The sequence below is a fragment of the Astyanax mexicanus genome, chromosome 14, assembly GCF_023375975.1.
Source record: "Astyanax mexicanus isolate ESR-SI-001 chromosome 14, AstMex3_surface, whole genome shotgun sequence".
NCBI lineage: Eukaryota > Metazoa > Chordata > Actinopteri > Characiformes > Acestrorhamphidae > Astyanax > Astyanax mexicanus.
In genome coordinates, this window is record NC_064421.1 from 23,513,761 (window position 1) to 23,530,684 (window position 16,924).

General features: G+C 37.6%; 1 protein-coding gene across 1 annotated transcript in view; it reads right to left on the reverse strand.

The window, feature by feature from the left end:
- ccdc88c (coiled-coil domain containing 88C) overlaps positions 1–15,609 on the reverse strand; it is an 88,606-nt gene extending 72,997 nt beyond the window's left edge. Inside the window, exons 1-3 of the mRNA XM_007252545.4 lie at positions 15,437–15,609; positions 12,155–12,255; positions 4,619–4,727 (exon numbers count right to left, since the gene is read on the reverse strand). Coding sequence (XP_007252607.3) covers positions 4,619–4,727; positions 12,155–12,255; positions 15,437–15,496 — 270 coding nt within the window. The 5' untranslated portion in view covers positions 15,497–15,609. The remainder of the gene's footprint in view (positions 1–4,618; positions 4,728–12,154; positions 12,256–15,436) is intronic.
- Positions 15,610–16,924: the final 1,315 nt, after the last annotated feature.

Genomic DNA, 16,924 nt, shown 5'->3' on the forward strand with positions numbered 1-16,924 from the left:
CTATCCTAACTTGTGTAAAAATATTATGACCCCATTAAATTTGTTTGGAAGCGCTGAGTGGTCGGTTCGAACCCCCGCTCATGCAGCTTTGCCATCAAGCTGCCGGCGCTAAATTGGCCCTGCTTCCTCCGGGTGGGTAGATGGCGCTCTCTCCCCACATCACTAAAGGGTAATGTCCACAGCACAGGACGTCTGTGAGCTGATGTACCGGAACCGAGCCGCTGCACTTTCCTCCAAGTGCGCTGGCTGCTCGGTAATGCTGCATTAGCAGCAGCTCGAAAAGAAGCGGTGGCTGACTTCACATGTGTCGGAGGAAGCATGTGAAGCATGTGTTAGTCTTCACCCTCCTGGTGTGTTGGGGCATTACTAGTGATAGGGGAAGTCCTAATAAGTGGGTTGGGTAATTGGCCATGTAAATTGGGGAGAAAATGGGAAAAAATCAGAAATAAAATTATATATATATATATATATATAAAAAAAATAACACACACAAATGTGCATTTTAAATATTTGACCGTGCATGCACATAAGTGGTGCTCATGGTGCAAACAAAAGTGTGTGTAAAGTTTACAAAACTCTATAAAAACATTTGTCAATTTCTTAAACAGTTACGTAACCAAGTAACCAAGTAAAAAAGAAAAACAAGTATATACAGTAAATTAAGTAAATTAAAAGTAAATAGCAAAACAAAGTGAAGTGTTTTTACTGTGTCAATTTTTGTGATTGCAATTATATGTTACATCCTTTGTATACATTCAGGCAGAGAATTTTAGTGTTTAGTATACACCAGTCCATCTGTGTGCATCTGTGGGCAAAGTGTCTGAGGCTGACACATACTGAAAAACACTGCAGTACAGTGCAGTGCAGATCTCCCACCCCAGAACACATTATCTACAACATCTTTAGCCCTATTAGAAAGCTATTAACAAAACACTGTAAAATAGTGCTTCAAAGCTAAAACAAGATCAACTGTCTATTTAAGGATCTATAACCTTACCATTTATATTAGAGCATTTTAAGGTGTGTTTACAAAAGGACTACAGAAAAGCAATAAAATCAGTCTTGTTCAGTGCAGAAGCGCTTTTCAGCTTAAGCTAATCATGCTTTATCTGATACATTTCCTGTGCGAGCGACACCTACACACAGTCTGCTGACTAAACTGAACTAAACTAGGGTTGACTTAATCCCTAAGAATCGCATGATGTAGCTCTTTGATCAGTGACTATGCTCTCCAGGTTATGGAGGTATATTAGGATCTTATGGCACCATTAAGCTTGCTCGTATTGTCTTTCCTGCCACAAACACACATGAAAGCGGCGTCTCCACCCCTCGGCTTATCTCCCAGGCCTCCTGGGCCTATGACAATAATTAATGGGTGCACTGTGATATGTTTTCAGGGGCCAGCAGCAACACCCAGCAACGTGATGGTTTATGGCTGTGGGGAGAGGCTCTGTGGGCATCAGAGCATTTATCTTGAGCAGGGGTGGCAAACATATGGCCAATTGGTCAAAAACTGGCCTGATAAGGCTTCAAATTGCTGATAAACGGCCTGACAAATAAATTTAGAAACAATATCCACAAAGGCAACTGAGAGTTTATTTAAAGAAACTCACTTTCCCTAAACCACAGTGTCCTGAAGGAACGAATTTGCCAATATTCAAAACTCCAACAGAAAAACAGCAGTGAAGCATAAAAGCAGTGCATGAGAGTGAGGATCGGGAACAAATCTATCACTTCGATTTAATATGATTTCAAGGTCAATCTATCTCAGCAGAAGTAGAACATAAACAAATTGATCTGTTTTGATGTTTTTGGAAGTAGGTCTGGGCATCCTAGTGTACTGTACATCCCATAATGCACAAAAAAAGGGAAGTATCATTAGTTTAAACTAGGACAGTAAAAAAACAACAACATCATGATTGATCAAGACATTAAAATATACTTTATTTTAACCCCATTTAACATATTCGAAAAGTACAGCTGGGCTCGAATATTAAAATATTGCACAGATTGTGACCAATTTTATTGTATCACAAAATGCTTAAAAAAAATAAAATAAATAAAATATCGAGGATACTATCAAGAATTAAAGAACACTGATCTAACTGTACAGTCAATGTTTCCAACTTTTCTACAGTTGTTGCTTCTTGTTCTTATTCATACAGTTCGTGGATTCTTGTTACAATGGAGGCTCTCTGTCCACTGTGCTCTTATTTTCAATGTCCAGCATAGTCTGCTAAAGAAACTATAGGATTTGTTAGGTTGTATAAATGATATAAATGGTGTAGATGGTTTAAAGGCTTAATCTAGATAAAAATGATTTTTTTTTTTTTTTAATGTACCTGTTAATAAACAAAATACTGGCCCCTGAAATAATGTTACATTTCCAAGGCTGCAATATGCAACCAAGCTTTCTAAAATATCCCAAAACCTTTTGTGTGTTGTTGTCTGTGTGTAAAAGTATGGATGGGATTTCCAAGTGATAAATGTTGTTTTAATACTGATGATATGAATTCATCGTTCATACTCCATGCTATCCAACACTGTATCTTTTTGTACACAAGTAAAGCCACAGTGTTTCTAGAGAGGGCATAAGTGTAAAGGAAGAGTGCATGGAGAGTAAAATCAGGCTCAAACATCAGATAGGAAAATGAGAACAGGCAGTAATCTAAAGTGAAAGAGCTAATGCATTACAAGAGGTAAGCAAGTCTGCTGACCACTGTCCGGATATCCACAAAACAGCTCCTCAGGGGGCCTAGGAGTCTTTGCTTATCAAATTACGCTAACCCATCCCCCCCCCCCCAGTCAGAACCTGCAAGCGAGAGTCTATGGGAGTGTGATTAACATAAGCTAAGACAACGCATCTGTTCCTGATCAGGAGAGCAGCGACCCACTCGAGACCTCCAGATGTTGCCTTTCTGTAGACCCCCATTCACCCAGAGTCTGAGAATCACACCGGACACTTGAGTGCTTGGACAAGCCTCACGAGACAAAGAGAGACCACTGACTGATGTCACAATAGTCACAACAAAACCAAAACCTTTAAACATTTTAGATTGTTCTGTTTTGGGGCAACACGTGTTTAGATAATATATATAAAAAAAAAATTAAAAAAAACAAAAAATTGCACAATGAAGCTATGCTGAACTTCAGAAGGCACTGCCTGACAATTTATTTCACCTTTGCTGCAGGCCAAGGTAAAGTTTCAGTAATGTTGATGGTATCTACATTAACAGACATGTCAGCAATGGGCATTTTCACAGAAAATAATACTAATAGTAATATTTTTTTATATTAGTGTATCGACAACATATATTTTAAATAACATTGTGGACACCATCAGTGCTTAAATAACAATAACCCAACTTATATGCTGTTTACTTACATAATGTGCCTCAGAAATGTAATGAAAATCACTGTATAGCAGAACATGACACTGCTGATGCATTCTGTCTGCTTGTTAAAATATGATAAATACTGTGCATCGGGAAAATGTCTTTGAATATCATATGACATTTTGTATGGCCAAGCCCTTACAAACTATAGTACCAACAATAACTAAAAAAAATGTCAATATTGGCAGCTTCGTCGCTGGGTCCTCATTTCCACATAAATGTTTAATTTGCCACTAAAGCATTCAACACTAGAAATGCTGTGTAGGCCCCCAATCTAACACTCTAGCCACATGTGAATATGCTACACCCAAGCTAACACTCTAGTCACAACACAAAACAAAAATGATATGTTGCAGCATCATACAGTACAAAGCAATACATCAGTAGATGACACCAAAATATACCTTGCTTATTTTGTTTTTACTTAATATAGACAAAAAATACAAAGTCTCAAACACGCAAGTCATATTTGGATGCCATACAGTGTACCAGTTGAGCTGAGAAACCAGACTTTTCCTGGAATGCTGGAATAAAAGGGTCAGTCATGAGATTGGGTTTCAGGTTTGGCAAACAGTTACTTCAAGGTTAAGGCACTGCCCAGAACCAACCAAAAGGCTGTCGGCTCATAAAACCAACCACAAAATTACACTCACCTCCTAAAAACGTTTTCTCTGAAACCATACATTACGCTCCATGCTGAAGCTACAGCATTTTCTCTACAGACAGCTCCAAAAAAATTCTACACTGCACTCCCCCACTTATCCCTCCCACTCTGACTCACTCTGACTCCTATCATTAAGATCATTACAAGTCTAGTAAAACTTTCAGAAATCCAGAGACCACCTTCAACTGCCTTACATCTACATCTATTCCTAGCCTTATGAAGCACTTCACATGACCATGAATGATTTTACCCAATAAAAAACAATATAGGCATTTTCCATTGCCATTTTCGCCTTTTTCCATTTAAAGCTAAGGATGTTTTTCCTTCTCCTATAATGTTACTTATAATCTTGAGTCACTTGCTTTTGATCTGGCAACTTTCAGAACAATAAGATTCACAGATGTGCGTCATATCCTCCTCTACAGGGTCTTATAATAAACATTAGCCCTCTCTCCACAAACATGTCAGGTGTAACAGATCCCTCAGTGCAGAGACAGTACAGGAGAAGCAGGCAGGAAATGAGATTATGTTGCAGCAGGAAGTGGTGCAGAGATCATACCTGGTAATAGTTTTTGATGTGTCTGATAACAGTGCTGAGGTTCTGGATCCTCAGGTTTACGTCGTTGTTCACCTGCTTGTTCACCCGGTGGTTTGTTGGATTTGGATCTCTGTTGGAAAGAAAGTCTAATTAGAACACAATCCACAATAAAATACTGACAAATAGACCTGGCATGATAATTACAACATAGACTAACCGTACAATAAATAAACAATACCTCAATAATTCTCAATAATCGTGATATCATCTGTTGTGTTTATTTGAATGGTTGTTCAAATACATAACAGCAAACAGTATTTAGCCAGTCAATGCTTCAACAACTGTGACTCCGCACGCACACACACTGGACTGTTTGAAGGGCAGAAAAATGTGTGTGTGTGTGTGTGTATGTAAATATATATACATATATATATATACATATATATATATATATATACATATATATATATATATATACATATATATACACACACATATATATATATATATATAAACAACTGCAACTCCACATGCACGCACACGCTGGACTGTTGTAAGGGCAGAAAAAAAGTGTGTGTGTATATATATATATATATATATTTTTTTTTTTGTCTTTAAGTTAGCGGTTCGCACCAACAGACAGCGTTTAGCATCGCCAGATATCGTTTAGCACGGCCAGGTATCTGTTTTCACCGACAGACAGCAGTTACCACCAACAGACAGAGATTAGCTCAGCCACATAGCTGTTAGCACGGCCATATAGCTGTTAGCACGGTCAGCTAGCATTTAGCATCGCCACATAGCACTTCACACAGTCACATAGCTGTTAGCATGGCAGATAGTGATTCGCACCGACAGCTGTTAATAGGGCTGTGAATCTTTGGGAATCCCACAATTCGATTCAGAATCGATTCTTCGGTTCACAATTCGATTTTTTCCGATTCTTTTAAATCGGTTGGATTTCTTTTTCTTCATCCTCCATACTTTAACGGCACAACAACCAAAAGACAGCTTTTTAACTGCCGCGCGGAGCTTTTTAACTGCCGCGCGGAGCTTTTTAACTGCCGCGTGGCAGTAGCTGAGCTCCGCAGAACAGTTAAAAAGCTCCGCGGTACAGTTAAAAAGCTCCGCACGACAGTTAAAAAGCTCAGCGGAACAGTAGCTGCACCCGCAAAAAACATCGATTTTTTGAAAATGAGATTTGATTCTGAATCGTTCAAATGTTAGAAACGCGATTCGAGCACGAATCGCTTTGTTCCTGCACCCCTAGCTGTTAGCACTGTCACATAATCCTCCATTCAAAATAACTTTTAAATATGTTGCTCTGTGGGGCTTTTATTTTAGATATTAATGTGAAAATTTCTTACAGAGCACAGTTACTCTTTAAGACAGTAGCCTATAATCTGTGGTCATCTATAGCTTTATTATATATTTTTTTATTATTATTATTTTTTAGGTGAACTATATGTAGTTATAAAACCAAAAGGTGTAGCTATAAAACATTGGATATACAGTATTTACAGCATGTCACTGACTGATTACAGGGAGCTTTAAGTCTGTGCCAGTTATTCATTCATTAGTTTGCTCCACAGCTAAAAACACATTTACAGTGTGTCAGCATATAAAACAGAAAGCCAACAGAAATAGTACCTCAGCTTTAGCAATACATAGCACATTGGAATTTAATTTTATTTATTTTTTATTATGTGCTGCCATGTTATAAGAAACAGACGCATTAGCTTCATTGTTTTCAAGGCTTAAAGGGAACTGCAGCAGATCATCATGATTTCTGGGCAGGTTCTGCTGAAGTTGATACTTGTGCTCATATAATCAGCTTCACCTCAGCTAATAAAGTAATACTTGTTAATCCCTCTTTTGATGTGTGCTGGCAGAAGGAAGCACAACTGCATTCTGGGGGGATTTCTGGGGGCTTTATAACATGTGCTGCCTTAGGTGTGTGAAATGTTTTGATTTTTTTTTTTGTTTTAAGCAAAAATGCTAAAAGAAGCCAGACTGCAAACACTACACAATTCAAAACAGCTGTAGTTTTCCAAAAGGTCCTCCTATCTTTATACAGCAGAACAGTAATAGGTCTTAAGGTTCAGCGAATGTCCCTGTAAACATTCCTTCTCTTGTAATCTTCATACCATTCACGTTTATAAGATATAAGATATATAGTCTTAAATGTGTGTATATTCAATCAATACACCATCCAACAAACGTTACATATACATTACAAGAAAAGCCCTAGTTTAACTTTTAACTCTGAGTTAGTTTTCTGGAAGTAGGGGTGTGCAACATTATATTGTACACAGCATGTTGTGAATAAATACAGCTCTGAACAAAAAAAAAAAAAAAAAACACTTCAGTTTCTTAATCAGTTTCTCTGATTTTGCTATTTATAGGTATATGTTTGAGTAAAATGAACATGGTCATTTAGAGCATTTATTTGCAGAAAATGAGAAATGTCTCAAATAACAAAAAAAGATGCAGAGCGATAATGCAAAGAAAAGTTCATATTCATACATTTTTTAAGAAATCAATACTTGGTGAAATAACCCTGGTTTTTAATCACAGTTTTCATGCATCTTGGCATGTTCTCCTGCACCAGTCTTACACACTGCTTTTGCATAACTTTATGCCACTCCTGGCGCAAAACTTTAAGCAGTTTAGCTTGGTTTGATGGCTTGTGATCAACCATTTTCCTTTTGATTATATTTCAGAAGTTCTAAATTTGTTAAAATCAAAGACATTTATTATTTTTAAGAGCTGTATATCTATATTGTGATAAAGGATATATTTTATTTAATTGTTTATGTTTGCAGTATATATGTATGCATTAAATGTTCTGCACTGTAGTATTCTGGTAGATTTCTCTGCCACATAATCATTATTTTTAGTAACATTACTTTTTATGATTATTTTATACAAAATCTAATGGCACAACTACTGACAAACTACTGTTGCTTACAAAATACACAAAAACGTATAGATTTTTTTTTTATTGAACGTTTGAAACTGTTTTACCTACATAACATAAAACTAACATTTATTTGGTTGCAGTAGTATATTCTTGAAATTAATAAAACATTAAATGGTTATCATAAAAACACTGATATTAGTTTAGGGCCACATCTAACAACTGCAAACATCAAAGTTGGATGTTTGGTGCAGAAGGCTGGGCCTGTGTGCTCTGGCCTGGAAAGAAAACAGTAATTTGCAGTGAACACTGTTTTAACTCCAGGCTGTTTGAGTGAAAGTGGAGGGGCCTGTAGAAGCGAGGGCCATGTGTACGTATGCGTATGTGTACTGCATGCCCAGTGGACAGTCTACACCACCAACACCACCACGCAGACTGGAGCTCCCGCACAGGCGTTATTTGTCCTCCCCTCATTTACATTTGCTTTGTAAGCCTGGCATGCAAATCCTGCCAGCCTGGCTCACAATTCCTACTTGCTTGTGAAAGAAACCTAGTTAAGAGCAGGGACCGTTTTTCACTGCCGCTGTTGCCTTCAAATGTTTTGTGTAGTCCTCGGGCCAGGACAACTGCCATGTGATTCACCTTCTGAGCCCTTTTACAGCCACAGATACAGCAACTGACTGAGAGGCTGAAGAAAAACAAGGGGCTGTTGGGTGAGAGAATGTGTGGAGAGGGTGTGTATGGTGTGGAGAACGGATAGGGTGCACATAAAGGCCATCTGCCAGATGAGATGTGCAAGCACGAGGGACTTTTTACTAGTGTCACTTTGTACTTTTGGGACCTAATGACATGAAGTTGAGGATTACAGACCTACTACACACAAACGGACTAGATATAAAAAAGTTTAACTTTTAATAGAAGAAAATATTTTATTAGGAGCTACACTGCTTGGCCAAAATCAAAGTCGCCACCTGGATTTAACTAAGTAAATGATCTGGGGTTGCTGCAGATGGTCAGGTCTAGGTTCAGCAACAGTATGTGCTGAAATAATGAGATCAGCTGACTACCTGAATATACTGAATACAGACCAGGTTATTCCATCAATGTATTTTTTCTACCCTGATGGCACGGGCATATTCCAAAATGACAATGTCAGTATAAATGGAGCTGGACTTGTGAAAGAGTGGTTCAAGGAGATGAGATCATCATTTTCACACATGGATTGGCCACCACAGAGCCCAGATCTTAACCTCTTTGAGAATCTTTGGGATGTGCTGGATGGAGAAGGCTTTGTGCAGTGGTCAGACTCTACCATCATCAATGCTGCAAGATCTTGGTAAAAAAATTAATGCAACACTGGATTGAAATAAATCTTGTGACACTAAAAGCTAAAAACTGGACCGCCCTTATAATTGATGTAAAGGTTAGAGGGAAACAAACAAGGTTATTCTTTGGCATAACTCAAAGAACATTGTGAAGTAACTTAATAATTATAAGTGCAGATACTGTAAGTCCACCAAGTGATTCTGTGTAATGAATATGTACAAAGATCAAGCAGGAAACCTCAAACACTCTAAGATGCACAGAGAGAAAGACTCTCAGACTCATTCATAGCTGAAGATCACAAGACGCAGGAAGAGTGGGGGTATAAAAGTGCCTTTCTGATACTGCATTGGTCCGTTAAACTAAAATGATTAAAACTGAAACTGAGACGTATGAATACACAAACAGTATCTTGACACCAAAAAAAGCAAAGAGACCAAAAAAAACAAAAAGCCAGAGACTGGCCTGCACTTACATGAGTTCTGATCAAAATGGCTATAAAAATTCTATGGCTATAAAATTCTTTGGGAGACATGCTTTTAATATTCAAATGATTTCCACATCTCAAATTTCAGTCTTAGAAGTTGTAAGGCAATTTCACACCTGCATGTTATAGTCTTTTACCCCTTTTATTGTGGTTTGTTTGGGCAGTTGTGAACTAAACAATTATTGTAGACATTAACATAGGCAGACACCAGCGCCTGGAAGCATTTCAGAATAATCCCTAGTCCTTTCCACATGATCAGTGGCTTCCAGTTCACTAATATTCTTAAGATAGCATTCTGCAACTGCCTTCTTCAAATTTCATGCTATGGGTTTTCAGTCTGTTTCAGAATCTTCCAGGACTTCTTCTAAAACCAAGCCCTGGTATAGACTCTGGGATTTATTTGGGATCATTGTCCCAGGTAAGGTTGAAAGACAATCCTAAACGCGCGTGCACACACACACACACACACACACACACTGTCTGAGAGGAACTCATGCATAACACAGTTGCACGCGTCATCCGCTAATCTGACAGGGGGATTTCGCTCCCTCCTGACTCCCCCCCCCACGACTATACAGAAAATATTGCTTTGTCTGAGTGAGCGACAACATTTAAACCTACTCATTAATAAAGAGGAGGAGTGGGCTGCCGGTTAGAAAGTGGGTTAAAGGACATAGCTGGGTGGGGGGCAGGGGGAGTCTGGGGCACTACGGTTAGCACAGCTGAGAAGAACACAAAAACATGATGCGAAAGGGTGAAACAGTAGTATGGTTTATAGACAGGACTTTTGAAGCAGGAAGCAGCTTAAAGTATGTAGTAGTAAACTTAATAATTAAAAAAAAAACTAATGAACATATTCCTGCTAGTATATCTGATTACTACAGAAAAAAGTGTAAGGTATGGGCAAACTAAAAAAAAAAAAAAAATACATATTGGGCTGTAGAGCTGCAACGATCAGTCAAAATAAACAACAATGGTTAAGATTATAAAAATGGGTTGCATCCAAATTTCAGTGTTGATTAATTGTTATTGCACAACACTACACAAAGTCCTGAGACAAAACAGAATTGCTGCTCACTCACGAAGTTCAAACAAATACATTTTAAGACATTAAGCTTAAGTTTTAATTAGAGTTTCATCTGTAACTTATGCTAAGATTTACGCAGAGACTGGACAACACTGTGACAGATCTCAGGTGCACATACTTGAGTGGGTGAGGCTAAACATGCATTGGAACAGGAGTCAGGCTCACTGGATGCAGTGATTGATTGAGGAAACGGCGGAAATAATCACTGACTAATCAACTGACTAAACTCACTATAAAAAAAAAGAAAAGAAAAAAAAAGTTGACGGCAAATTAATAATTAGTTACAGCCCTTTTGTACCGTAATTCAGCATATAGTATATTAAAATTGTATCACGACTAAGTTGGGTCTGGTTGTGTTTTTAGCTTAGGGTTAACAATTTAGTTTGAGGCTAGAGCTAACATTACATTGTAAAACATTACATGTCTCCAAATATTGCATTGTTTTCTGTATGAACTAAATGGAAAGACACCAAATAAATAAATGCACAATTTCCCCAATTTCATATTAAGATTAAATGCTCAATTAAACAAACCAATGATACAGCAGTATTTTTTTATATTTTCATAATGAAGAATTGATGCACTAACACAATTAGATATGAAAACATTTTTTATCACACTAAGTTTCATTTAAATGTTTTGTCTACTTCTGTAAAAGTGTTTACTATGTCTAATAAGGTAGAATTGTGCTGCTTGGTTAAAAAAAAAAAAAAAAAAACAGCTCAAGTATTAAAGTACTATTAAAGTAGTATTCAGAAGTACTAAAGGGAAAAGGTGGGTGCACTATAGTTTTGCCACACCACCATTTTGCTTTAACATGTTTTTGCAGATGCTTTATGAGTTTTATAATGTGCGCCAATTCTTCTGAAAAGCCAGAGTTCTGCAATAATCTTCCAAATAACCTGTTTAAGCTTGTATTTTAGGTTACACATTAGGGTCACTCTTTCATCTAAAGCCTTGTACTCTGTACTTTGAGGACGGCATCTTACCTCAACAACTTGTATTTTTTACAGCTTTTATTTAGGTCAAACTTCACTACTTCACTGAACATTAGAACGAAATTAGACCTCTTTCCTAAAATACCAGATGTAGGCACTAACGGTCTGAGATTAAAGCACTGGTTTGTATTTGGGAGGAAATAAAGTAGCTGACAAGTACGCAACAGCAGGAAATCTCACTATCTTCTATGACCTGTTAAAAAGCGAATGGCTAGAAAAGCCAGTTTCATAGCAGCTCAGTCACAAGTTTCGTATTCACCAAGTCTTCGTCAAATGACTTGCAAAGCATAAAGTGTTTGAACGCCACCTGTGTTGCAATTTTTAGGTGCTTCTTTGGAGGTTGTGGCACAGCAAACTGAAACTTCAGAAGAGTTTTTTTTTGCTTTCAGTTAGAAAAATGGCGCCAAATCAAAGAAACACGCAGCATCTCACTAATCTTAGCATCTAACTTCTCCCTCAGATACTCCAATCACCTTCAGCTAGCATAAAAAGGTTGCAGAGATTCAATAGTCAAACAAAGACACACTCAACTTCACAGCCCATTAAAAACTGACAGTCTGATGAAGCGTGAAGACACTGATGGTGTCTCTGCACAGTTTGATACCAGGCAGGAAGGGATAGGATGTGGTTTTTAGAAAAGACAAGAAGCGCAACAGCTGCAAGATTAACCCCATAACACCCCTACCCTCCCCAACACACATATACGCATACATATAAATCTGTTAAAGTTGGGACCACTCACATGTGGGTCATGATCTTATGAAGGAAGACCCCATCCACTAGCTCCATAAACATGGAGAGCTTGTCGTCCAAGTTGGAAGACAGTGGGCCGAAGGTCTTCACCTGAAATAAAGAGGGGGAACAACTGGGTTAAACCAGGATCATATAATAAGCATGTCCACCAGTTGTGAAATGGTTATAAATGGTTAAGATGTAAACAAGGCAATTACAATAACTATTAAAAATGCACCCTTTAAAAGAAAATGTATTGTTAAATGGATAGTTATCATGGTTTACAGTGGTGATATCATTTCAGCAGTGTTAACTCAATGTGTGCATGAGCACTGGTCACATCACAGGATGTGCAATATCAAGTTTAGACCAATTTATGTTTCTGCATCGAATCCAAGTCACTGCCTCCTTTCATCATATTCACATCTTTGTATGTTCACCTTCACAGTGTATTACAGAGCGACACAAACACACTAATGCACCAATGTATTAATGCTTACAACTATCCATTTGCATAGGCTATGTCATATACTCTACAACAATTCACAAGCATAAATCAGCCTGCTGCATGTAGCTTCCGGTAAAATGAATGAAAATCCCTGCATTTGTTACCGCAATATATATAAGCTGATCTTTTTTGACCGATTTTGTTAATTGGCGATTTTGATACACATAGCTGCTCCCCTCTCCTAGTTTTGACTATGCTATTGGGAGTTAACATACACTCACTCACTGCTGCTCTAAAATGTAACAAAAGGAGAGATAAGAAATATTTTCTAATCTGGTAAACACCAATGTGATCAACCAGTTTATTGTAAATTTACATGGTTTATATGTCTCAAATTTTTTGCCTGCTGTCATGTTGAAGACCATTCGCCAATCATAAAAGCTCCGTTCTGCTGTTAGCCAGCAATTCTGCCGTTTTCATGTTCTCCATTGTCACTTTTGAAGATTCTAAGTTGACAGAGATGGCGATCACTTAGGATCTTTTTCAACAAGCACCACACTGACCCTTCCCCTTTGGTGGCATTATCAGCAGATTGATTGGCTCAAAGTCACTTTAAATGGACTACATGTTTATCAATAGGTAAAACTCCCAGTCATATTTAAACCAATAGGCAGTGATCTCAAAAACTACTTTTAATGGGTTTGCCGCAAGAAAAAGTGTCCTGAAAGAGCTACAATCCCATCCAGTGTGCTATTTTTATCTGCCCTGGGATGGTGGGACGGTGTTAGTCTGGAGCACTAAAACATCTCACACCAAAACATCCTGGATAATCTTATTTAGATCTAAACAAAGGAATTATGCTAAACCAAATATTGTCTACACGTTTAAAAACGTGTGTATTTGTCTTAATTTGTATTTGTCACTTTCTGAAAACCTACATATTTAAAAAGCATCTACAACACCTACTAAGCCATCTACTTCAAAGCATACAAAATTTTCTTAAATATCTTTAAAACTGGAGTTCTTTAGTGTTTCTTAAGTTAGCAATTTCCTATGCCATATACTGAGCACAATACCAACTATATTTCTCCATCAAAACATCCAGTATAAATGCCTTCAGTGGCCATGTTTTAGTGGCTGTGTTTCAGTGGCTGTTGTCTGAACCTCAAATTCATACAAATCAAAAGATCACTTTGAGTTAGTTTGGGCTCGGACTCTTTCATGTGTCATTCATGTGAGACACTGTGCAGCTCTGAGGAGGTGAATTATTACACTGGAACACAAAGCCCAGAAGACATAAGAAAAAGCAGCAGGGTGGTCAGCCAAACAGGACGCAGGGCCAGGGTGAAGGGGTCATGGGAAGTTACGCAGGTTTCACCCAATGATCTCCACAAGTGCCAACCCCAAAGCACACAGGCACACTCTACACTCAATCATTACTGTAAGATTCTGACTGTAAGATTGAAATCAGCTCATTTAAATTACACTAACTGGTAATCCTAAAACAGGTGTTCAGCAGACATGTACACACAATTTGTATAATCTCTACAGAAAAATACTGCCAATAAAATGGGATGTTCTGGATCAGTAGCACATGAGCCTAATAATGCCCACTGCAAATAGCACTGGGCTGTGGAGCAGTGGAACTGCATTTTGTGGAGTTATGGAGTGGCATTTATGAAAGGTATTGAGTATATGACTGTTTATTGTTGTCCAAAATGATTAACGAAATTATATTTAGGCTATGTAATTTTAGCAAAAGTGAAAAGTGGCAAAATCTGCAAAAAAAGGGCAATCTGTCTGCAAAAAAAAATAAATTAATTATTTTGATTGGTTTTAGCTAAAATGTATGACTAGTAGGGTTGTGTATTGGGAAGAACACTATTCCTCATTCGTTGTCATTCATTAAACCCAAGTAAAAGTAAACATTTTCAGAGTATAACAAAATTAGATTCCAGAAAAGTTACAAGTTCATCATAAACATTTCTGAAAGTGTTAAGATATTATTATACAGCCCTGGAAAAAAAAATAAGAGACCACTTCAGTTTCTGAATCAGTTTGCCCGATTTTGCTATTTATAGATAACGTTACATGTTTGAGTGAAATGAACATTGTTGTTTTACTTTATAAAAACTACAGACAACATTTCTCCCAAATTCCAAATAAAAATATTATCATTTAGAGCAATTATTTACAGAAAATGACAAATTGCTAAAATAACAAAAAAGATGCAGAGCTTTCAGACCTCAAATAATGCAAATAAAACAAGTTCATATTCATAAAGTTTTAAGAGTTCAGAAATCAATATTTGGAGGAATAACCCTGGTTTTTAATCCAAGTTTTTATGCATCTTGGCATGTTCTCCTCCACCAGTTTTACACACTGCTTTTGGATAATTTGTGATCATCCACCTTCCTCTTCATTATATTACAGAGGTTTTCAGTTTTGTAAAAGCAAAGAAACTCATTTTTAAGTGGTCTCTTATTTCTTTTTTTATAGAGCTGCAAATTACGTGAAGTCCATTGTAAGGCTGAGCCATAGCTAGCTAGCATGACCCCGTTTCACACAAACACCATTCGAATGCGGATTCAATCCGGATTAAGAACAAAAAAACAGTGGACTAAAGTTGTTTTCTCAAATTTCACACTACTTTTAAATCTAATTTCGCTTCATAACGACTATTTTAATAACTTCACAAAGCTGCCACTTGTTTTGTGCCTATCATTTATTAATTTATCTGCTTAGTTTCTCTAATCCAGGCCAAGTTAACGCAAACAGACAGCAGGTGCCATGCCTCCCTCTCTCACCCCCAGTGTCTCACTTTATTCCAGTTTAAAAACTCACCCAGACCACCAGCGGGGACTCCATGAAGTTGGACATCAGTTCAGACAGGGTAAGATCCATTTCTGCTGAAGGATAAGATACTCCAGAAGCGCTTCAACACTTTTAGCTCACTTTTAGCTCCAGAATCGAGGTGCTCACATTCCCAGGCGTTCCAGACTCCACGCTACTGCTGCTGCTGTTCAGCCGGATTCACAGTAACAAACATAAGTTTAAAAACACTCCAGAAACTCCCCAAAAGCCCCGTACTTTCCATCCACTCGAGCGGGGCGCTGTGAGAGAGAGCAGCGCTGAACTTTTACAGCCCCATTTCCTCCTGCTGAGGGTCCCGCACAACAAAGTGCTCACCCATAAACCAGAACCAGCAGCCCTGCGAAAAGCGAGGAGGCGAAACCAAAACCCAGGAAAATTCAGCGGCGGCCGGACAAATTCACCCCCAACTTTATAAACGAGTGTAAATCTATCCAAAAGTCCTGCGGAACTAAAACAGTTATGGCCACAAACGATTAAAGTTCATCTCCAGCAGCCCGGGCTCCACGCCTCCGCTCCCCACGCTCCGCTCCGCCGCCTCACTTTGTTACCGAGCGTTCAACCTGTGCTCGGCGTGAATAGCGAGTTACAATGACATCCCCAGCAGCCAATCAGAGCCCGGCCTGCACCTAACGAGGGGGCGAGAGAACAGCCAATCAGCGCCTAAAGAGAGCGGGCGCTAATTCAAAATGACGTAACCAGCACAGCAGCTTCTTGTACTAGTGAGAGTTGATTATAAGATTATATGATATAATGTTAAACATAAGATAGATCAATATTATATCATTAATCTAACTATAATGTTAGCTAAATATGTTTTGCTTTTTATTGAATAGTTTACGTGAACTTTAATTCAACAAAAATAAATCAATAAATAAATGAATAAAAATAAAAAGGAAGCTTTGATTCTACTAAAATTTGATTTATTTTACTGGACTTTACCTCACTATAGAAATCCTTTAAAATGACTAAGAATAAGAAATGTGTAAAAACTGTTAGAATTTGTGGTTAGCTTTCACTGGCCTCTTGTAAATGTTTCATCATAATAAGTTTTTTTTTCTCATTTTCTCCCTAATGGCTATTTTAATTCTATCTTCTATTGTGGTTTTCACACCTCTGGGAAAAAGAGACCACTTCAGTTTCTGAATCGATTTCTCTGATTTTGCTATTTATAGGCATATGTTTTATTCTATAAACTACAGTAAACATTTCTAACCAAATTCCAAAAAAAATATAAGAAAACTCTTTCTAAAAGTCTTTCTCAAAACCGATTTTTTTTTAAAAAGAAGATTTAAAAATACATTCTGCTTAGAGAAAGTAATAAAAAGGTAATGAAACAATGAACATGATTCAATAATTTAATATAACGTAATATAATGTATTGTATTTTTTCTATAATATAAATATATATATTTTTCTCTTTTTATATATTTATTGTTTTCCCTGGGATGTGTATGTACA